Genomic DNA, 24,520 nt, shown 5'->3' with positions numbered 1-24,520 from the left:
GAGGGTTTTAGTGGGTATATATCTATATACACATAGTAAAATACATGATGAAGGTTATAGAGGAGATACTCATAGTAAAATATATCTAAGAAAGAATAGAAAAGAAGATATAGTAATAGAACATATCAATGAAAGAGTAGAAGAAGAGATATAGGAATAGAAGAAAGGTATAGGAGATATAGGAGAGCAATAGGACAGGGGACGGAAGGCACTCTGGTGCACTTGTACTCGCCCCTTACTGACCTCTTAGGAATCTGGGTAGGTCAACCGTAGATAATCTAAAGGTAAAGTGTTGGGGGTTTGGGGATGACACTATGGAGTCCGGTAATGAGTTCCATGCTTCGACAACTCGGTTACTGGTCATATTTTTTACAGTCAAGTTTGGAGCGGTTAATATTAAGTTTAAATCTGTTGTGTGCTCTTGTGTTGTTGTGGCTGAAGCTGAAGTAGTTGCCGACAGGCAGGACGTTGCAGCATATGATCTTGTGGGCAATGCTTAGATCTTGTTTAAGGCGTCTTAGTTCTAAACTTTCTAGCCCGAATATAAATTGTAATTAACACCGATGCCAAAAATGCCACATAGGAGAAAATAAGAGGGGGATTAACATCTGCTGATGCCTGCCTGGAGAGACCCCCCCCAAGCCCCCTCCCCGGGTCTCCCAAACGCTCTTCTTGCATGCCGATGGCTTGTGATGGAGGGGCTCGAAGGCAGCAAAAGACTGGGCAGTGTGCCCACCCCAGTGGCGTTGTATACGGGCACAGGCAGTCCTCAACTTATGACGGTTCATTTAGCAACTGTTCGGAGTTACAACGGCGTTGTTGGGGCAGTGAAGGGCTACCAAATGTTTTACTACCACACTGTGTCCGTGGCTTAGGAAGGACGCCCTGCGTTTTCTTTCAACATCTTTCAGTGCAAATTGGGTGCTCCATTTTTGCTAACCCACTGTGTTCCACCCCATCTGGGCAGTAGCCCACCCCTGCGATGGGGAGGAAAAAGGGGGAACATTTTGACCATTTTTCACACAATTTACATCCCCTAGGACAGTGACAGCGAACCATTTTTCCCTCGGGTGCCGGATTTGTTACGATTTGTTGTATTTTGTTGTGAGCCGCCCCAAGTCCGCGGAGAGGGGCGGCATACAAATCTAAATAATAAATAAATGAATAAATAAATAAATAAATAAGAGTGTAGGCGCGCGCTATCGGGCATGCGCGAGTGCCCACAGTCATTACTGGACTCCATAGTGTCATCCCCAAACCCCCAACACTTTACCCTTAGATTATCTACGGTTGACCTATCCAGATTCCTAAGAGGTCAGTAAGGGGGCGAGTACAAGTGCACTAGAGTCCCTTCCGTCCCCTGTCCTATTGCTCTCCTATATCTCCTATACCTTTCCTCTATTCCTATATCTCTTCTTCTATTCTTTCATTGATATGTTCTATTACTATACCTTCTTTTCTATTATTTCTTAGATATATTTTACTATGAGTATCTCCTCTATAACCTTCACCATGTATTTTACTATGTGTATATAGATATATACCCACTAAAACCCTCATTGTGTATTGGACAAAATAAATAAATAAAATAAATAATTCAAGGCCAGGGGAGGGCAAAAACCGGAATCAGCTCCCCCCAGGGATTCGTACTGCCCCCACCCTCCTTACCTTTCGTAAGAACCTGAAATCCTATTTATGCCGTCAGGCTTGAGCGCATCAGATCCCAGCCTCTGGCCATTGAAGCTTTAGTATGTTTACAGTTGTAATTGTATGAATGATTTTAATATTTAGCTTTTTTTTAGAATGTTTTACATTATCTGTTTATATTAAATTGGATCTAGCTGTATTATTGTATGCTGTTTGGTCACTGATAGGTTGCGAGCCGCCCCGAGTCCACGGAGAGGGGTGGCCTACGACGAGTCAAATAAATAAAATAAATAAAATAAATAAAAACAGTTTCAATAAAACAATAAAAACACGCAAACACACATTTTTCTCCCAGAGAGGTTGTTTTTATTTTTTTATTTTTTTAAAAAGGAAGAATAGGACTGCCCCCAAAAATGTGTAAATAAATGTTTATATGCCATCTGGATAGGCAAACCCATGGTTAAAACCACTTAACACTGAGATGGGCATAACACCTGAAGGGGCACGCGGGTATATACATACACACACACACTATTACGGATACTCAAGCTGGCTGGTGATTTTGGGCACGGAGCAGCCCGAGTTGAGTCGTGAAGGATTGGGAGGCGGAGGGGGGGCGGGGAGGAAGAAAAAAATCTACAAAAAGCAAGGGGGGTGCCATAACATTCCTGGCCTCCACGGCGTCAGACCATTCTTTGGAAAAGCCACTTCCTTCCCAAAATGTCTTCTGCAGCCTGCCTGAGTGACACACACACAAACACACACCAGGACAAAGTTACTGGTGGAGCAGTTACAGGTGGAACACAGTCCCCCCCCTAAGGCAGGGGGAGGCAAAGTTGGCTCTTCTAGGACACGTGGACTCCAACTCCCAGAATTCCCGAGCCAATCATGCTAGCTGAGGAATGCTGGGAGTCGAAGTCCACAAGTCATAGAAGAGCCATCTTTGCCCACCCCTGCCCCTAAGGCAAGATCCTCTAAAACATGTGGGCTCCAATACCCAGAATTCCACCTGGCTGGGGAATTCTGGGAGTGGAAGTCCATAGGTCTTAAAGGGGCCACGTCTGAACGCCTCTTACTTTAAAACCTAGAAAAGCGGGACCTGAAGAACTTCCATCTCTGCTCTAGGCATGAGACAAGAGGGCTTCCACTCTCCACGATTATATTCTTGATTTTTAGAACTGCAAATGCTCCTGCATGGTGGGATTTAGTCCAGAGAAGCTTGGTTGCTCCTGCTAAAATAAACTTTTTTTAAAAAAGCGGAGGAGAAACAGGCGGAGTGATTAAGAGCCATCTGAACCATCTATTCTGCGCATTTAGCGTTGATGGGAACATTTATTGCCTCTCACTATTTAAACACCGCTTTTAAATCTCTTTTTGACTTTTTTTTCCCCCCAGGAAAGGGACATCCAAGAAAACAGAAGGAAGGACACACTTGTCAGATAAAGCAGATATGCAACCGGCATTAAAGCAATGGCTAAAAAATTCCAAATTCATCTGGATTCTCACAAGTTTGTCTTGTTTTGCAATCGTTTTTGGGGAGCGCCTTAAAGAGCGACGGGAAAGCAGGAATCCTGGAGCAGAGGTGCGACGTTTTCTCAACTCTGAGCAAGTGTGAGAGTTACGTGGACTTCGTCTCCACGCTGGCTGGGAGAAAATTCTGGGAATTGAAGTCCACAACAGCTTCAAGGGCCTCGGGCTGCGAGAAAAACCCACGCGAGGGACGAAGACGGGGAAAATCGGGTCGCCAGGGATGGATGCGACGGGGTAGCGGAAGAGTACATTCTGTCCAAGCTGAAATTTCTGCTTACCTTGAATCCCACCTCAAGTTAAAACGAGAATTTCAGACATTAAATAGCAAGGAAGAAAACAAACGGGAAAGGTCCCTTTTCTAGCCGCCGCCCATTCCCACGTTCTGCAGAAAACAAGGGCTAGAATTTCTTTTTTTAAACAGTGATAATAATAATAATAATAAGGGTGATGGTGGTTACAACTTTTCTCCAAGGGCAAATTCTGCCCAAGCGGGATTCTCGGAGCGGCATCGAGCGTTTCAAAGACAGCTGCGAGGCTCCAAAAGCAGCGACTCTCAACCACGGAGGAGAAGGGAAAGTGGCCGGCTTCCGGGTCCTGTTCTGGATGGGCCTCGCGCCCATCACCACCACAAATTCGGCGGCTCCTCGGCCACTCGGCTTTTGAACAAGGTGATCTCGTCCAGGTGCATCATGGGGACGTCGCGGATGACCTCAGTTAGGTCTTCGTGCAGGAGAGGGAAGACGACCACGTTCAGCGCTGGGCGCTCGGCCTGGAAACTAACCCAGAGACAAGAGGTGTTAAGATCGGATGGGGGTGGGGATGTCGGAATGGGGCGGTGGTTATGGTGACAAATTCAAACAGCTCCGATCGATTCCCAGCACAGGGAATCCTCGACTTAACATAGAAACATAGAAGATTGACGGCAGAAAAAGACCTCCTGGTCCATCTAGTCTGCCCTTATACTATTTCCTGTATTTTATCTTAGGATGGATATGTGTTTATCCCAGGCATGTTTAAATTCAGTTCCTGTGGATTTACCAACCACGTCTGCTGGAAGTTTGTTCCAAGGATCTACTACTCTTTCAGTAAAATAATATGTTCTCATGTTGCTTTTGATCTTTCCCCCAACTAACTTCAGATTGTGTCCCCTTGTTCTTGGGTTCACTTTCCTATTAAAAACACTTCCCTCCTGAAACTTATTTAACCCTTTGACATATTTAAATGTTTAGATCATGTCCCCCCTTTTCCTTCTGTCCTCCAGACTATACAGATTGAGTTCATGAAGTCTTTCCTGATACATTTTATGCTTAAGACCTTCCACCATTCTTGTAGCCCGTCTTTGGACCCGTTCAATTTTGTCAATATCTTTTTGTAGGTGAGGTCTCCAGAACAGGACACAGTATTATTCCAAATGTGGTCTCACCAGCCCTCTACATAAGGGTATCACAATCTCCCTCTTCCTGCTTGTTATACCTCTAGCTATGCAGCTAGAGGTATAACTTAACATAGAAACATAGAAGACTTAACATAGAAACATAGAAGATTGACAGCAGAAAAAGACCTCCTGGTCCATCTAGTCTGCCCTTATATTATTTCCTGTATTTTATCTTAGGATGGATCTATGTTTATCCCAGGCATGTTTAAATTCAGTTTCTGTGGAAGCTTGTTCCAAGCATCTACTACTCGTTCAGTCAAATATTTTCTCACATTGCTTCTGATCTTTCCCCCAACTAACCTCAGATTGTGCCCCTTTGTTCTTGTGTTCACTTTCCTATTAAAAACACTTCCCTCCTGGACCTTATTTAACCCTTCAACATATTTAAATGTTTCGATCAGGTCCCCCCTTTCCCTTCTGTCCTCCAGACTAGACAGATTGAGTTCATGAAGTCTTTCCTGATACGTTTTATGCTCAAGACCTTCCACCATTCTTGTAGAAGGGGTGACATATAAATCCAATAAATCTAATCTAATCTAATCTAGTCCGTCTTTGGAGGAAAAAAAATGTGGTGCATTACTTTCTGGACGACCCTCGTATTTATCCTTGGTAATTCCCCAAAAGGGGATAGATAGCCTGTATTTATTCTCCTTTTTCTAGCTCTTTTAGGCATTGTTAAATCTGCCTTCTTCCCATAACTCGAGAACCCGCTGTCTTAAATTTTCTGCCTCTGCCGTTAATTTTCCCTTATTAAAAAGAAAGAAAGTGACCGCCGTAAATTTCTCTCTCGTATCCACGCACACCCAGAGCTGCAGGCATGTTAATTAATGCAACAGGAAAAGGCACTGCAGCAAAAGTGTGCTTGTACACACTGCCGCAGCAAGGAGAGAGAGAGAGAGAGAGGCTGCGGCAACTTAAAATCCATCCAGAGTTTTTTTTTTCTCAAGGAAAATGTCCGTGAAGGTGCAGGAGGGGGAACATTTATATACTGTATTCCAAAAGCCGGGGCGAGCAGCCGTCTCACAGGATAACGACAGTTAAATAGGACAGGGCGTGAAAGGTGAAGGGGAGGTGAGCCAAGAAGGAAGCAGATGTTGGATATATTATACCCTGCAAATGCACGGGCGGAGTAAATCGCAATGTTTGGCCTTGGATGCCAGTGGAGTAAATGCAGGTTACATCTCTTTTTTGGGGAGGAGGGGAGAAAGGAGGCCGTTTGTCACACACACACACACTGGACACAATCCTGGGCCTAGAAAGCTTAGAACTAAGACGCCTTAAACAAGATGTAAGTATTGCCCACAAGATCATATGCTGCAACGTCCTGCCTGTCAGCGACTACTTCAGCTTCAACCACAACAACACAAGAGCACACAACAGATTTAAACTTAATATTAACCGCTCCAAACTTGACTGTAAAAAATATGACTTCAGTAACCGAGTGGTCGAAGCGTGGAACTCATTACCGGACTCCGTAGTGTCATCCCCAAACCCTCAACACTTTACCCTTAGATTATACATGGTTGACCTATCCAGATTCCTAAGAGGTCAGTAAGGGGCGAGTACAAGTGCACTAGAGTGCCTTCCGTCCCCTGTCCTATTGCTCTCCTATATCTCCTATACCTTTCCTCTATTCCTATATCTCTTCTTTTATTCTTTCATTGATATGTTCTATTACTATATCTTCTTTTCTATTCTTTCATAGATATATTTTACTATGAGTATCTCCTCTATAACCTTCATCATGTATTTTACTATGTGTATATAGATATATACCTACTAAAACCCTCATTGTGTATTGGACAAAATAAAAAAATAAATAACTGCAGTGTTGCTTTCTGTCTCTGTTGCCTCTTGCTCAAACGTTATGCCATCCCTGTGGCAGAGAGTAGGATGCAATCTTCTCCCCCACCCCACACTGTGAAATGGACACTAAAATCCGTGCAATTACACAGTGTAAATTTATTTCTTTCTTTCTTTCTTTCTTTTTCTCTCTTTCTCTCTCTTTCTTTCTTACCTCCGGAACCGCCTGTTGCCGCACAAATCCCAGTGACCGATTAGGTCCCACAGAGTTGGCTTTCTCCGGGTCCCATCGACTAAACAATGTCGTTTGGCGGGCCCCAGGGGAAGAGCCTTCTCTGTGGCGGTCCCAGCCCTCTGGAATCAACTCCCCCCGGAGATTAGAACAGCCCCCACCCTCCTTGTCTTTCGCAAATTACTTAAGACCCACCTTTATCGCCAGGCAATTGGGCCAAAAACACCCAGATGGCTTTTGTTCTTAAGACAGAACTAGAACTCACAGTTCTCCTAGTGATTGGTCCAAAGTCACCCATCTGGCTTTCATGCCTAAGGCGGGACTAGAACTTTCAGTCTCCTAGTGATTCAAAGTCACTCAAACAACTTTCGTACATAAGACAGAACTAGAACTCGCATTGCTCCCAGCGATTAATCCAGTCACTCAGATAGCTTTAATGCCTAAGGCAGGACTAGAACTTTCAGTCTCCTAGTGATTGGTCCAAAGTCACCCAGACTGCTTTTGTGCCTAAGATGGAACTAGAACTCTGAGTGTCCTGGCAATTGGGCCAAAGTCATCCAGATGGCTATCGTGCCTAAGGCGGGACTAGAACTTTCAGTCTCCTAGTGATTGGTCCAAAGTCACTCAGACAACTTTCATGTCTAAGACAACACTAGAACTCACAGTTCTCCTAGTGTTTGGCCCAAAGTCACCCAGATGGCTTTCGGGCCTAAGACGGGACTAGAACTCCCATCTCCTGCTTAACTTCCAGCTGTGTGGACCAACTCCCATCCTTTCAGCAATGGCCATGCAACCTGGGGAAGTCTGGGAATTACTGTCCCGACTGCATTTGGAAGCTGCTGGGAATTGCAGGCTTGTATTGTTTTCATACCAACCAGCTGCAGCTTTTGAGAAAAGGTTGGGGGGGGGGGGGGGAGAGAACTGGCCCAGCTTTACTCCCAGCTCCACATTAATTGAAATTAAAGGTAGCTGTTGGAATCTATTTCCATAAATCAGCAAAAAGTGCACGGAAACAATTGCCCGGTTTATCTCATCAGGTTAAACAGCGCCAAAGCAAAAAAAAACAACCCCAACAACCTCGTTCCAGTGATGCCTTCTTTCCAACTGCTTAATCAATGAAATTGAAATAAAATAAAATACATATGAATCCCTGCCAATCTTAAGGGATGAACGTCCAGGAGCTGATTGCTCAAACATGCAAATTCCACCTCTGTGGTCATTGCTGGCTTGTTGCTTCAGCCGCTGAACTTCTCAAGGAAAAAACAACAACAGGGAAGTGGGAATTGGGATGCAGATGCCAAGTCCTGATGCCAGGAAGATGCCACCTGGAAGAAGACCTGTAAAGCCCTACATGGCATTGGGACCAGACTACTTATGGGACCGTCTTCTGTCTCATGTATCCCAGTGGCCGGTCAGGTCCCAGAGATTTGGCCTTCTCCGGGTTCCATCAGCTAGACAAGGTCACCTGGCGGGACCTAGGGGAAGAGCCTTCTCTGTGGTGGCCCCGGCCCTTTGGAATCAGCTCCCCCCCCCCCCGGAGATCCGTACTGCCCCCACCCTCCCTGCCTTCCGCAAAGCTCTAAAGACACTTCCCTGCCGACAGGCCTGAGGCCATTTAACATCTAGCCCCAGTTGAAGAATGAGCTATATGTTTGTTGGTTTGAATGAGTGAGTGTGAGCAACTGATTTTAGAAATTAGGGTTTTAGAATGTTTTCGGACTTAGAATTCTACATGCTTTGTATGTACCTATTTCTATGGTGAGCCGCCCTGAGTGTGAGGAAAAGGGCAGCATAGAAATCAATCAAATTAATTGATTGATCAATTAAATAAATAAATAAATAGAGTGAGTAAATAAATAAATAAATAAGTGAGTGAGTGAGTGAGTAAATATATAAATGAGCAAGTAAGTAAATAAATAAATGAGTGAGTGAGTAAATAAATAAATAAGCAAGCAAGCAGGTGGATTAGTGAGTGAGTAAATAAATAAATAAGTGAGTGGGTAAATAAATAAATAAATGAGTGAGTGAGTAAATAAATAAATAAGCAAGCAAGCAGGTGGATTAGTGAGTGAGTAAATAAATAAATAAGTGAGTGGGTAAATAAATAAATAAATGAGTGAGTGAGTAAGTAAATAAATAAATAAATAAATGAGTGAGTGAGTAAATAAGTAAGTAAGCAAGCAAGCAAGCAAGCAAGCAAGCAAGCAAGCAAGCAAGCAAGCAAGCAAGCAAGCAAATAAATAAATAAGCAGATGGGCGAGTGAGTGAATGAATAAATAAATAAATAAATGAGTGAGTGAGTAAATAAGTAAGTAAGTAAGTAAGTAAGTAAGCAAGCAAGCAAGCAAGCAAGCAAGCAAGCAAGCAAGCAAATAAATAAATAAGCAGATGGGCGAGTGAGTGAATGAATAAATAAATAAATAAATGAGTGAGTGAGTAAATAAGTAAGTAAGTAAGTAAGTAAGTAAGTAAGTAAGTAAGTAAGTAAGCAAGCAAGCAAGCAAGCAAGCAAATAAATAAATAAGCAGATGGGCGAGTGAGTGAATGAATAAATAAATAAATAAATGAGTGAGCGAGCGAGCGAGCGAGTAAATAAGTAAGTAAATTAATAAGTGGGTGGGTGGGTGAGTAAAAGAAATAAATGAATGAATTAGTGAGTGAGTGAGTGAGTAAATGAGTGAGTGAGTGAGCCAGTAAGCAAGTAATAGGTAGGTAGGTAGATAGGTAGGTAGGTAGGTAGGTAGGTAGATGATAGAGATAGATAGTGATGGATAGATTAGAGAGAGAGAGAGAGAGAGAGAGAGAGAGAGAGAGAGAGAGATCAGTATTTCTCTTCCCTTTGGCTTGGCTACCCTGCCGTGACCTGCAGTAAATTCATACCGAGCGCTTTGAAGCCCCAGAATATATGGCAGCTGGCTAAGCGCCAACCATCCCGTGGAGTTGAAGGGGAAGAGTTGGCACCAGAGGGCAAGGATGGGAAGAGGCAGGACGGCCCCTCGGAGGCTGGAGGCTCAGGGATCCCTATGGCAGGCAGGGGAAAAAATGCCCTGAGAAGCTGCTTTTCCCCTACAACATCTCTGCAAATTAAGAAGTTATTTCAATAATTGGCCAATTAAGCCTAATTTAGACATGGGAAACACGTTAATGGTTTAAGCCTCTTGTTCTGCCCCCCCCCCCACCTCTTCCTCTTGCCACCCATCCGTGCATCAAGTGGTACATGTTGGCACAAACAAAGCGTGACAACTAGGCTTTCGATGGGGAGAAAACATTTGGGAAGAGAGGAGAAAGGAAGGAAGGAGGAAGGAAGGAAGGAAGGAAGGAGAAAGGAAGGAAGGAAGGAAGGAGAAAGGAAGGAAGGAAGGAAGGAGAAAGGAAGGAAGGAAGGAGAAAGGAAGGAAGGAGAGTGAGAGAGAAGATGGATGGATGGATAGATATAAGATGGATGGATGGATAGATCGATATAAGATTTTTATATCTCTCTCCTTCCCTCTTTCTCTCTCATCTCTCTTCCCTTTTCTCTGCCTTTCTCCTCTCTCTTCCTTTTTCTCCCTCCCTTTCTCCCCCTCCCTCTCTTAATCTCCCTCCCTCCCTCCCTCTCTCTTTCTCTCCCTCCGTCTTTCTCTCCTTCCCTTTCTCCCTCCCTTTCTCTAACCTTCTTTCTCTCTCAATCTCTCTCCCTCTCTCCTCTCCTCCTTGTCCTCCCTCACTTTCTCACTTTCTCTCTTAACCTCCCTCCCTCTCTTTCTTTCTCTCTCTCTGTCTCTCCCTCCCTCCCTCTTTCTCTCCCTTCCTCTCTTTCTCTAACCTTCTTTCTCTCTCAATCTCTCTCCCTCTCCTCTCCTCCTGTTTCTGTCCTCCCTCACTTTCTCCCCCTCTCTCCCTCCCCCCTCCTCTCCCCAGAGCAGAATCCAAAGCCAACAAGTGCTTCCTCCACCCTCCAGGAACGCAGCACACCAAGAAAGCAGCCTGGCCATTTATTATTCATTCCAGCTGACAGGCGGAGGATTCGAGGGTTCCAAGCGAGCAGGAAGCCAAACAGACAATGAACGCTGGAACGAGATCTTAAATGATTCACTGCATTAAGCCCTCCGCCAGCAATTGGAGGTGGGGAGCCGGCCCAGCAAACGTGCTTAGGCAAGCAAAGAGGGCTTGGCAGCCCATGTACCAACAACGGGCTCGTCACCAGCCATCGCTGGAGAGTGGCAGAGCCTTTTCAAGGTCAGCAGGAGGGGCAGAGGAGGAGAAAAGGAGGAGGAGGAGGAATAAGAAGGAGTAGGAAAGGAAAGGAGACCAGAGGAGGCAAAATAGAAGGAAGGAGAGAGGAGGAGGAGGAATAAGAAAGGGGGTGAAAGGAAAGAAGAGAAGAAAAAAGGAGAAGGGGGCAAAATAGAAGGAAGGAGAGAGGAGGAGGAGGAATAGGAAAGGGAGGGAAGAGAGGAAAAAAGGAGAAGGAGGCAAAATAGAAGGAAGGAGAGAGGAGGAGGAGGAATAGGAAAGGGGGGAAAGGAAAGAAGAGAGGAAAAAAGGAGAAGGAGGCAAAATAGAAGGAAGAAGAGAGGAGGAGGAGGAGGAATAGGAAAGGGGAGGAAAAGAAAGGAGAAAAGAAAGGAGGAGAAGGAGGCAAAATAGAAGAAAGAGAAGGAGGGGTAGAAAAGAGGAAAGGAGCTAAAAGGAGGAGAAGGCAAAATAGAAAGAGAGGAAAAGAGAAGGAATAGGAAACAGGAGGAGAGAAAAGGGGAAGTAAAAATAAAAGAAAGAAGAAAGAGAAGAATGGGAAACAGGAGGAGGAGGAGGGCTGAAGAAGAGTAAAATTTGCAAAATTTGCAGCCTTTACCTGTAGCCCTGAGTAAAAATTCCTTACGGCACCTGTGGACGTTGCAGGTTTCTGCAAATTCAGAATCTGCTCAGTTCTAACATTTACTTCATTCATCTAGCTAACTACGGCCACTGGCAGAAGGTCCTCTACTCTTTGGGCTTGGGAAGAATGCTAAGGGTCCCGGATGTTATTTTATTGCTTGTATGCACCTGAACGATCATTAAGTGTTGTACCTCATGATTCTTGACAAATGTCTCTTTTCTTTTGTGTACACTGAGAGCATCTGCACCAAAGACAAATCCCTTGTGTGTCCAATCACACTTGGCCAATAAAGAATTCTATTCTATTCTATTCTATTCTATTCTATTCTACTCTGATTCTTGACAAATGCATTTTAGAAACATAGAAACATAGAAGACTGATGGCAGAAAAAGACCTCATGGTCCATCTAGTCTGCCCTTTTACTATTTCCTGTATTTTATCTTAGGATGGATATATGTTTATCCCAGGCATGTTTAAATTCAGTTACTGTGGATTTCCCAACCACGTCTGCTGGAAGTTTGTTCCAAGGATCTACTACTCTTTCAGTAAAATAATATTTTCTCATGTTGCCTTTGATCTTTCCCCCAACTAACTTCAGATTTTTATGTACACTGAGAGCATCTGCACCAAAGACAAATTTCTTGTGTGTCCAATCACACTTGGCCAATAAAGAATTCTATTCTATTCTATTCCATTCCATTCCATTCTAAATTCTACTCTATTACACACACACACACAGACACACACAGAGTCAAAAAAAAGAACAATGGAGATTCTCAGACAGCTTCTTGGATGAGAAGCGAAAGGGGGAAAAGGGGAAGGGGGGAAAAACCCTCCAAGAAGGTCCAGTCCTCTTTTGGAAAACAACACCTTTGGGACCAAGCAGCTGATGGTAAAGGCTGCTGAGGAAACTGGTCTTCCCGCCTCCCAGGGACCCATTAAAAGTCACCCACCCCCTCTCTTCTTAAAGGCCTGCAAAACATCTAGTTCTTGCTGTCCAGTGATTTTTTTTTTAATGGTTTATATAGAATGTAGTAGAACCGAATAGAACGGAGTAGAGAGGAGAGGAATGGAATAGAATAATGGAATAAAGAATAGAGTAGAGATGGGTAGGGTATAGTAGAGTATACTGTACTAGAATAGAGTAGAATAATAGAATGAAGAGTATAGAGTAGAGTAGAGTAGATTAGATTAGATTAGATTTATTGGATTTATATGCCGCCCCTCTCCGCAGACTCGGGGCGGCTCACAACAATGGTAAAAACAGTACATAGTGACACATCCAATACCCACCAATCCAATTACAAATTTAAGTTAAGAAATTCATAAAACAACCCCAATATATATATAAAAACAAGCACACAATCAATCAAACACCAAAACAACATGGGCAAGGGGGAGATGTTTCAGTTCCCCCATGCCTGACGACAGAGGTGAGTTTTAAGGAGTTTACGAAAGGCAAGGAGGGTGGGGGCAATCCTAATCTCATGGGGGGAGCTGGTTCCAGAGGGTCGGAGCCACCACAGAGAAGGCTCTTCCCCTGGGTCCCGCCAGACGACATTGTTTAGTCGACGGGACCCGAAGAAGGCCGACTCTGTGGGACCTAACCGGTTGCTGGGATTCGTGCGGCAGAAGGCGGTCCCGAAGGTATTCTGGTCCGGTGCCATGAAGGGCTTTATAGGTCTTTATAGAGTAGAATAATAGAGTGAAGACTAGAGTAGAATAGAATGGAATAGAACAGAACAGAAAATGGAACAGGAAGAGGACTAGGAATAGAACAAATGAGTTGGAAGAGACCTTGGGTTTTTGGGGTACAAAAAAGACACCCAGTCCAGACAATTAGCTTCCTTTTTCAACAACAATTCATAAAGAAGAGGTCTCGTCTCACATGCATTTGTCACCAAACCGACAAGGATTTTTTTTTAAAAAAAAAACCGATCCTATTAATAAAAACCTAAAAATAACCCTGCTCCTATTCCCAATTTCACTTCGGTTCTGGAGCCAAGCAGGTTCGGTCATTGATACCTTAGCTTGTCCCCAGAGGTGGGAGTCCTGCCTGTGACCTAGGATTTGAGGCTGAAATCCCCCCCACCCCACCCCAAGGATTTAAAAACCCAAGTGTGTTACTCGAGTGAGTCTCGCTGGCTGGAAAGAGATTGTCAAACCAGAAGGAGGCCGTTTCGGAGAAGAGGCATCGATGGTGATTAATGAGCTGGAGGGACCGACTCTAAGTAGAAAAGGGGGGGTGGGGGTTGAGGAGAGGGAAGAACAGAATTAAATATTTAAGCTTGACTAAACGACAATTAAAGGGAGTGGGTGGGGGGTGCGGTAGGGGAAGAAGGAAGATGAATATTTCAGGGGTGGGATGGCTACTCTGGGCACGAATGTGTTTGGAGGGGCGGGGGGAATAACCAGATAAGGAAAAATTCCTCTGATACATATCAATTGGGGAAAAATAAAACAGTAGAAAAGACCAACTATAGTTTTTAAAACTAATGGGCTTCAAGAAGAGACTGAACAGCCACTTCAGCAGGGGGCTGCATTAGAAGACCTCTAAGGCAGTGTTTCCCAACCTTGAGAACTTGAAGATATCTGGACTTCAACTCCCAGAATTCCCCAGCCAGCGAATGCTGGCTGGGGAATTCTGGGAGTTGAAGTCCAAATATCTTCAAGTTGCAAAGGTTGGGAAACACTGCTTTAAGGCCCCTTCAACATGAGAGAGAGGGAGGGGAGAGAAAACAGATAGATAGATAGATAGATAGATAGATAGATAGATAGATAGATAGATAGATAGATAGATAGATAGATAGATAGATAGATAGTGTTGTGCTTAGCTCTGCCCCAGCTCCTGCCCCAAGGAATGTGCAGGTGGATGTGGGGAAAACATCCACACGTCGCAGGCCTGTTTTGCTCCCGATGGAATCTGCCGACGAAGCCTCCTCTGACCAAGGAAGCGTGAGTGACAGGGAAGAGGGGAGTTTGGCAGGCAGCCCAGGAGGAGATCAGTCATCTGTGTCATCCTTGGATTCTGAACAAGAATTAATGACACATCCACGCATGCGTAGAGTGACGCAAAGGAGACAACAACTGAAGGATTATTACAAGAGAAAATGAGGCCACCTGTGGTTGAGTGGGGCTGCTGTAATTAGTGCTACAGATAAAAAGAACAGCGTGCTGGTTTAGCCTCATGGCAGTTTATCTGATTCATTGTTTCGTCAAGATTATGGTTTTTGTGCTGTTCAAGATTGTGTGTGGACTCTCTGGATTTTAGAATTGGACTCAATTTCCCAGTTATTGGGTGAGCAATTGGATTGTATTTAACTTGTGCCTTGTGTGTACCAGAAAATCCCTTTGACATTTTTAAAGGGAGCTGTATCTGTTTTTCTGTTTATAAAAACTTTTGGGCTTTCCTTTTATCGTGTGGTGTGTGTCTTCCTGGACTAATTACCCTGTAATTACGGGCGGTTGAAACACGCTGGCAGAATAGATAGATAGATAGATAGATAGATAGATAGATAGATAGATAGATAGATAGATGATAGATAGATGATAGATAGATAGATAGATAAGATAGATAGATAGATAGATAGATAGATAGATAGATAGATAGATAGATAGATATTTTATTGTTTTATTTTATTATTTGGATTTATAGATATAGATAGGTAGGCAGGCAGACAGACAGATATGAGATGCTAGTCTTTCCAAGGGTTGGTGTATAAGAGAATGAATAGAGGATTTTGAGAAGCAATGGAAACACTGATGCTTGATAAAAAATTTATTTATTTACAAGGGTAGGGAGGAGAAATGCACCACAAGAGTCCAAAGAGAGCTAAACATTTCTTTTAACATTGCCTCGTTTCCCCTAGCTCCTTCTGTAATGAGTAGAAAGCTGATTTTTCTTAAGCCTGGGCACCCAGGGGTAGTAGCTCCACTGTGGAAATTCTTCTGCAAGGTGGGGAGGGGGGAGAGGGAGAGGACCCAAGGTGATAACAACTTTTCCTGCAGAATGGGAAGGGAGGGAGGATGATTCGTACAGACAACATGGTGCGGATGTTTTAAGGCAGTGTTTTTCAACCAGTGTGCTGCAGCACACTAGTGTGCCGTGGAACATGGTCAGGTGTGCCGCAAGAGGGGAGAGAGAAAGAGAGAGAGAAAGAAAGCAAGAGAGAGAGAAAGAGTGAGAAAAAGAAACAAAAAAGAGAAAGAAAGAAAAAGAGAGACAGAGAGAGATAAAGCAAGAGAGAACGGGGGAGAAAGAGAGAAAGAAAGCAAGAGAGAAAGAAAGCAAGAGAGAGAGAAAGAGTGAGAAAAAGAAACAAAAAAGTGAAAGAAAGAAAGAGAGAGAGAGATAGAGATATAAAGAAAGAAAACGAGAGAGAAAGCAAGAGAGAGCGGGGGAGAGAGGAAGAGAGAAAGAAAGCAAGAGAGAAAGAAAGCAAGAGAAAGAGGGAGAGAGAAAGAAAGAAAGAAATAGAGAGAAGGAGAGGGAGATAGAAATGTGGGGAAAAAGGGGAGAAAAAAGAGAAATGAGAAAATAATTGAGGCAGAGAATGAGAGGAAAAAGAGAGAAACAAAAGAGAGAAGTGACTCTTGATTTAAAGCATATGATAAAAAACACCCAAAGAATAAGAGAGAAAAAAACCCCAGTCCTCACCTGTTTTTGGAAATGGTTCAAGAATGTGTATACACACACACACACACACAGGGGGGGGGGGCAAAATGTATAATATGTACTGTCTTAGAGTGTCATTTTGGTTGGTGGTGTGCCCCAGGATTTTGTAAATGTAAAAAATGTGCCGCAGCTCAAAAAAGGTTGAAAATCACTGTTTTAAGGAACAGCCACAGCTCCACCTAATGGGAAACTCAACACAGACTTCTTTTCTCATGAAAAGGAAGATGACCTGGGGATGGAGCTACAGGTGTGGCCTAGAAACAGGATGGGACAGGAGTCCTCACCTGCCTGGAGATGCCACATGTAGGGATTTGCGAAAGCCTTACTTTCGAATCAGAAAGGGGGGAAGCAAGTTAAAACCTTAGCGGCGGGCTGGAAACCTCGACTTGCTTCGTACATGATGCCACACAAGATTCTTTCTTAGATAAGCTAAGGAAACTCTCCTTTCCTCCCTGAAAAGATATTACAGTGTTCCCTCGATTTTCGCGGGTTCGAACTTCGCGAATAGCCTATGCCACGCTTTTTCAAAAAATATTAATTAAAAAATACTTCGTGGTTTTTTTTCTATACCACGGTTTTTCCCGCCCGACGACATCATACGTCATCGCCAAACTAATAATTTTTTGCAAATAAGTAACAAAAAAAATAATTATTGTTAATAAATAATTATGTTTATAAATATCAGGATCACTAAGTGTCTTGTTCAATGGTGAGTACCAGTAATAATGGTGAGTAAATGGTTGCTAAGGGAATGGGAAATGGTAATTTAGGGGTTTAAGGTCTTAAGGGAAGGCTTGTGATACTGTCCATAGCCAAAAATGGTGTATTTACTTCCGTATCTCTACTTCACGGAAATTCGACTTTCGCGGGCAGTCTTGGAACACATCCCCCGCGGAAATCGAGGGAACACTGTATTTATTTATTTATTTATTGGATTTGTATGCCGCCCCTCTCCGGAGACTCGGGGCAGCTAACAGCAACAATAAAGCAGTGTACAATAGTAGTCTGATGTTAGAAATAATTAAAAGCCCATTAATATAAAAAACCAGTCATACATATATACAGTGATCCTCCGATTATCGCGAGGGTTCCATTCCAAGACCCCTCGCAATAATCAATATTTCGGGATGTAGTGGTGCGGAAGTAAAAACACCATCTGCGCATGCGCGCCCCTTTTTCCATGGCCGCACATGCGCAGATGGTGGAGTTTGCGTGTGGGCGGCGGGGAAGACCGGGGAAGGTTCCTTCGGCCGCCCAACAGCTGATCTGCTCCGCAGCGCGGCGGCAGCGAGGAGCTGAAGATGGGGTTTCCCCGTTGCCCAGGCAACGGGGAAACCCCATCTTCGGCTCCTCACTGCTGCCGCGCTGCGGAGCAGATCAACTGTTGGGCGGCCGAAGGAACCTTCCCTGGGTCTTCCCGCCGCCCAGGCAAAGGGGAAACCCCAAGATCGCTTGCCGCTTGCCCGTCACCCACTCGCCCGGCCGCTCGCTTGCCGCTTGCCCGTTCACCCGCCCGCCTGCTCGCTTGCCGCTTGCCCGGCACCCGCTTGCCCGGCCGCTCGCTTGCCGCTTGCCCGTTCGCCCGCCCGCCCGGCTGCTCGCTTGCCGCTCGAGAGCAAGAGGGGGAGAGATAGAGAAAGAGAGAGAAGGAAAGAAAGAGATGAGAGAGGGAGGAAGAGAGTGTGAGAGAGGAAGAAGCAAGATAGAGAAAGAGAGAGAGAAAGAAAGATGAGAAAGGAAGGGAGTGACATCATCGGGTGGAAAAATCGCGATATAGCCTTTCGCAATGATCGGGATCGCGAAACTCGGGGGATCACTGTACATACCATGCATAGAATTGTAAAGGCCTAGAGAGAAAGAGGATCTCAATTCCCCCCTGCCTGACGGCAGAGGTGGGTTTTAACCAGCTTACGAAAGGCAAGGAGGGTGGGGGCAATTCTAATCTTTGGGGGGAGTTGGTTCCCGAGGGCCGGGGCCGCCACAGAGAAGGCTCTTCCCCTGGGTCCCGCCAAGCGACATTCTTTAGTTGACGGGACCCGAAGAAGATCCACTCTGTGGGACCTAACTGGTCGCTGGGATTCGTGCATCAGAAGGCGGTCCCTGAGATAATCTGGTCCGGTGCCATGAAGGGCTTTATAAGTCATAACCAACACTTTGAATTGTGACGGTGTCATGCAGCCAATATAGCTGGCTACAGTTTTCTGGGAGTTGAAGTCTTTAAATCTTAAAGTTGCCAAGATTGGAGATCCTTGATGTAATCCCTGTTTAAGCAAATCGCGGCCGTTGTTAAGTTAGCAACAGGGTTGTTAAGTGAATTGGGTCGTCCGCCCCCCCCCCCGACTTTGCTCATCCAAAGGTGGCAAAAGAGGATCATGTGACCCTGGGAGACTGCAACTGGCATAAGTACATGTCAGTTGCTAAGCCTCTGAAGTTGGATAGAAACATAGATTGACGGCAGAAAAAGACCTCCTGGTCCATCTAGTCTGCCCTTATCCTGTATTTTATCTTAGGATGGATCTATGTTTATCCCAGGCAGGTTTAAATCCAGTGACTGTGGATTTACCTGTTAGCAACAGCACTGCTTAACAGAGCCAGCCTATTGCCCCCACAATCCGGGTCCTCATTTTACCCACCTTGGAAGGATGGAAGGCTGAGTCAACCTTGAGCCGGTGATGAGATTTGAACCGCTGACCTGCAGATCTTAGGAGTTAGCATTAGTGTAATTTCATTGTAATATTGTTTTATTGTTTGTTGTGAGCCACCCCGAGTCTTCGGAGAGGGGCGGCATACAAATCTAATATATTATTATTATTATTATTATTATTATTATTATTATTATTATTATTATTATTATTATGATGTCAATACATCACAGCAAACAAGATCACTGTGCTGGATTTCGTCTTTCATCACCAGTCGGGCGCTTCCCAAGCACCTAGGACTGCGTGATGTAGCGGCGAATTATGTGTGCGGATCCCAGTAAAGCGGCCTTTTGCAATTGACCGATGGAGATTTTGTCAATTCCGAGGGTTTTCAAATGTCCACTGAGACATCTCCCCCAGGCTTTTATAGTTTTATGTATGGAATGCGCGTGTTGCATGGTTTTTAAATGAGGGGTTTTTAGATGCTTTTTTAATATTAGATTTGTTGACATTGTCACATTGTTTTATTATTGTTGTGAGCCGCCCGGAGTCTTCGGAGAGGGGCAGCATACAAATCTAATAAATTATTATTATTATTATTATTATTATTATTATTATTATTATTATATTATTAGTAGTAGTAGTAGTAGTGTTGTTGTTGTTATTATTATTATTATTATTATTTATTATTATTATTATTATTATTATTATTATTATTATTATTATTATTATGTCAATACAACACAGCAAACGAGATCACTATGCTGGATTTCGTATTTCATCACCAGTCGGGCGCTTCCCAAGCACCTAGGACTGCGTGATGTAGCGGCGAATTATGTGTGCGGATCCCAGTGAAGTGGCCTTTTGCAATTGACAGATGGAAATTTTGTCAGTTTCGATGGTTTTCAAATGTCTGCTGAGACATTTTTTATATTATTATTATTATTATTATTATTATTATTATTATTATTATTATTATTATTACCTGAAACCTTGACACCGGCAATCAGTCCAAGAGGCCACAATGACCTGTAAGGCTGGGAAAGACCCTCGCGGGAATGCCTGAGGTCCACTGGCAGGTCACATCAAGCACAGCTATGGAGATGAACCAGGGGCTAGCGAAAGACAGTTTCTCTTGGGCCCGGCTGCCGATGCTGAATATATAGTCGTGAGGATTAGCCGTCTCTTTTGACAGCCTCTTTCCTAATCTCCCTTCTTTACGCCACCTAAATTAACAGCCGCACAAAAGACCCACAGGAAGGCTCCCCTCCCGTGGAGGTTTTCATTAACTCCAGCCCCCTTCACTCTCCTGGCTGAGAAAGTGGAAAGACCACATTCTGCCCCCTTTGTGCTTTTTGAATCAGGCGTCAGGGGAGCAAAAAAAATGGTCCGGGTGGCTGTTTTAAGACACAGGATAAGCCGCCGTGAATGTTATTTCTGGCAGGAGCACCACATGTAATATCTCCCGTATTGTTCCAGCTGTCATCTGCCACCCCATTTAAAGCACTTAGCCGCATGCAATTTTATTTTATTTTTTATTTTTTTTTGCTCTAAAAAGCTCCTCTATATATACGCTTAGAGACAAGTACGGTCTATTGAATTCTACTCTCCGGTGTAGTGATGACAACCAGAATAAGCTTAGAAAATACAGGAGGATGGGTGAGGAATGTGGAGCTGTCACAATCAGGCCGGCCCACCTCAAAAAAGTTATTATTAGGCTTAAACGGACATCGTCACGAAGGACAAAGGGGCTCTAAGTGTTGGTTATGACCTAAAAAGCCCTACATGGCATCGGACCAGATTACTTGCGGGAGCGCCTCCTTCCGCATGAATCCCAGCAACCAATTAGGTCCCACAGAGTCGGCCTTCTCCAGGTCCCGTCAAGTAGACAATGTCGCTTGGCAGAACCTTCTCTGTGGGGGGCCCGGCCCTCTGGAATCAGCTCCCCCTGGAGATTCGAACTGCCCCCACCCTCGTCGCCTTCCATAAGAGTTTTAAGACCCATTTATGTCACCAATTAGGCCTTAGCCCCTGACCAACGAATGATTGTATGGTTGCTGTATAAATGGGTGAAATTGATTTTTCATATAACTAGGGATTTTATCTGTAGACAGTTATGTAATTTTTAATTTAATTGGATTTAGTTTTATTGCAATCTACTGTTTTTTATATGTTGCAAGTTGACCCAAGTCCCAAGTTTACCGGTTCTCTGAACTATTCAAAATTTCCACAACCGGTTCTCCGAATTACTCAATACCTGTTCTCTGAGCTACTCAAAATTTCTACTACCAGTTCTCCGAACTATTCAAAATTTCCATAACCAGTTCTCCGAATTACTCAATATCTGTTGTCTGAGCTACTCAAAATTTCCACTACCAGTTCTGTGAACTACTCAAAATTTCCATAACCGGTTCTACAGACTACTCAATATTCCCGCTACCTGTTCTCTGAGCTACTCAAAATTTCTACTACCAGTTCTCCGAACTATTCAAAATTTCCACAACCGGTTCTCCGAATTACTCAATACCTGTTCTCTGAGCTACTCAAAATTTCTACTACCAGTTCTCCGAACTAGTCAAAATTTCCTGTACCGAATTCTCCGGACTAATCAAAATTCCTGCTGCCGGGCTAAACTGGAATCTCCTTCAAGTGTTTTGCCAATGCTCTCCGTAGCCACCAGCTCTTCAGCAGTTCTCTTCCACGTTCCTAACTCTGATCCCTTAAAAAACAATAACAATCCGTGCAAGCTGTGAACATTATTCTTTGCATCTGATTCTTTGCCGTGGTCCTTTGTGCTATTATGTGAGATTAAAAATTAATAGCATCTTGGTTAGCTCTGACTCCTCAATGAATCAGGAGTTGCCGTCCTTAATGGACATCTACTTTCTCCCTCGTAATATCTAAAGGTGTTTGGCTTCCGCAGCTGCGTCAAGGCTTTGGGCATTGATAAAGGTTCAGACGTAACAGGCACCGTATTTTTCGGAGTATAAGACGCACCTCAGTTTTTGAAGAGGAAAATAGGGGCGGGGGGGGGGGGCATTTGCCGACCACGTATTCATCCGACTAGCATCCTTAGTAAGGTCAGCTTCACCACATTATTTTATCCCCTGGTTAGAAACATAGAAACATAGAAGACTGACAGCAGAAAAAGACCTCATGGTCCATCTAGTCTGCCCTTATCCTATTTTATCTTACAATGGATCTATGTTTATCCCAGGCATGTTTAAATTCAGTTCCTGTGGATTTACCAACCACGTCTGCTGGAAGTTTGTTCCAAGGATCTACTACTCTTTCAGTGAAATAATATTTTCTCATGTTGCTTTTGATCTTTCCCCCAACTAACTTCAGATTGTGTCCCCTTGTTCTTGTGTTCCCTTTCCTATTAAAAACACTTCCCTCCTGGACCTTATTTAACCCTTTAACATATTTAAATGTTTCAATCATGTCTCCACTTTCCCTTCTGTCCTCCAGACTATACAGATGGAGTTCATTAAGTCTTTCCTGATACGTTTTATGCTTAAGACCTTCCACCATTCTTGTAGCTCGTCTTTGGACCGCTTCAATTTTGTCAATATCTTTTTGTAGGTGAGGTCTCCAGAACTGAACACAGTATTATTCCAAATGGGGTCTCACCAGCGCTCTATGTAAGGGGATCACAATCTCCCTCTTCCTGCTTGTTATACCTCTAGCTATGCAGCCAAGCATCCTACTTGCTTTTCCTACCGCCCGACCACACTGCTCACCCATTTTGAGACTGTCAGAAATCACTACCCCTAATGCCACTCACTGGGCATGGCCGATTAAATGGGTGTGGCCAGCTTGAAACCACTCACTTGGCATTGCCGACAAAGTAGGTGTGGCCAGCTTGAAACCACTTACTGGGCGGAGCAAATTGGGTGGGCGTGGCCAGCTTGATGTCACTCACTGATACTACTCATTGGACATGGCTGACAGGGTGGGTGTGTCCACACCATTTACTTGGCATGGCCGACAGAGTGGGCGTGTCCAGATTGACACCACTCACTGGGCGGGACTGACTGGGTGGGCGGGGCTTGCTGGCATGCTTCCTCTTTGCATTGGGTACACTGGCCCGAAGTGACGTGGGACGACCCCTTATATTTCTCAGGACGGCCCTGCAGGCTTTGAGTTTGACACCCCGGAGTTCAAGCAACGAAGAAGGACCTGTTCAGAAAGTAGCCGAACGGTCATGTTTGCCCTTCCCAAAAAATGCCCTCTCCAGATTAACGGCGCAACGGGGATGAGCCGAAAGGAGAACCGGGTGCGGTTTCTGGCACTCACCTCCGTATCAGGGTCTGCTGCAGGCTTTTGCAAAGGGTGAGCGACTCCCCCGTGAACATGTGGCACATGATCACCTCGCGGCAGGCAGCCATGAACGACATCACCGCGTCTGACTGCAGCGTCCCGCTCCGGGAGATGATGCAGAGGCGCTGCAGGGAGGGGCAGCAGCTGAGGGCGTGGAAGAACTGGGCGTTGGCGTGGAAGTAGGGCTGCTCGAGCCTGGCAGGGAGGAGGAGGAAGAAGAAGGTTGGACAAAGAGCTGGACCAGATTTTCAGAGAAATAAGTACAGATACAGTGGTACCTCTACCTATAAACGCCTCTACTTACGAACTTTTCTAGATAAGAAACGGGTGTTCAAGATTTTTTTGCCTCTTCACAAGAACCATTTTCCATTTACAAACCTGAGTCTCTGAAACTGTAAGCGAAAAGGCAGGGAGAAGCCTCCCTGGGGCCTCTCTAGGAATCTCCTGGGAGGAAAGAGGGCCAGAAAACGCAGGGAGAAGCCTCTGTGGGGCCTCTCTCCTGGGAGGAAACAGGGCCAGAAAAGGCAGGGAGAAGCCTCTGTGGGGCTTCTCTAGGAATCTCGACAGGAAACAGGGCCAGAAAACGCGGAGAGAAGCCTCCGTGGGGCCTCTCTAGGAATCTCTTGGGAGGAAACAGGGCCTTCACCCTCCCTGTGATTTTCCCAATCGCACGCATTATTTGCTTTTACACTGATTCCTATGGGAAAAATTGCTTCTTCTCACAAACTTTTCTACTTAAGAACCTGGTCAAGGAATGAATTAAGTTCGTACGTAGAGGTATCACTGTATGTGGAAATTGGGGGTGGTGGTGGTATTTATTTATTTTAAAGACTGAAAAATCCCATCTTGTAATTGGCTGTTTGATCCACTAGATGGCAATGTTGCTCTATCTTCTTCTGAAGAGTCCTGATTAAAATTGGATTTTTTTCCCCCTAAGTCTTCCTCCAAATAAGGTTCAGGATGTAGGTGTTTTTAATAGGAAAGTGAACCCGAGAACAAGAGGGCACAATCTGAGGTTAGTTGGGGGAAGGATCAGAAGCAACGTGAGAAAATATGATTTTACTGAAAGAGTAGTAGATGCTTGGAACAAACTTCCAGCAGACGTGGTTGGTAAAATCCACAGGAACTGAATTTAAACATTCCTGGGATAAACATAGATCCATCCTAAGATAGAACACAGGAAATAGTATAAGGGCAGACTAGATGGACCAGGAGGTCTTTTTCTGCCGTCAATCTTGGTTTTACCAACCACGTCTGCTGGAAGTTTGCTCCAAGCATCTACTCCTCTTTCAGTAAAATCATATTTTCTCATGTAGCCTTTGATCTTTCCCCCAACTAACCTCAGATTGTGCCCCCTTGTTCTTGTGTTCACTTT

General features: G+C 44.4%; 1 protein-coding gene across 4 annotated transcripts in view; it reads right to left on the bottom strand.

Annotated features, from left to right (window-relative positions):
* Positions 1–1,990: 1,990 nt before the first annotated feature.
* The window catches only part of FBXL18 (F-box and leucine rich repeat protein 18), a 28,474-nt gene continuing 5,944 nt past the window's right edge, over positions 1,991–24,520 (bottom strand). For 3 of the 4 annotated variants that reach the window (XM_070761276.1, XM_070761279.1, XM_070761278.1), the window contains 2 exons: positions 23,122–23,340; positions 1,991–3,953 (listed from right to left, as the gene is read on the bottom strand). In XM_070761276.1, the coding sequence (XP_070617377.1) occupies positions 3,797–3,953; positions 23,122–23,340 (376 nt within the window). In that variant the 3' untranslated portion in view covers positions 1,991–3,796. The remainder of the gene's footprint in view (positions 3,954–23,121; positions 23,341–24,520) is intronic. The other variant, XM_070761277.1, reaches the window with a different exon arrangement.

This window comes from Erythrolamprus reginae, chromosome 9, assembly GCF_031021105.1.
Source record: "Erythrolamprus reginae isolate rEryReg1 chromosome 9, rEryReg1.hap1, whole genome shotgun sequence".
Taxonomy (NCBI): domain Eukaryota; kingdom Metazoa; phylum Chordata; class Lepidosauria; order Squamata; family Dipsadidae; genus Erythrolamprus; species Erythrolamprus reginae.
This window is presented reverse-complemented; position numbering and strand designations above follow the sequence as displayed.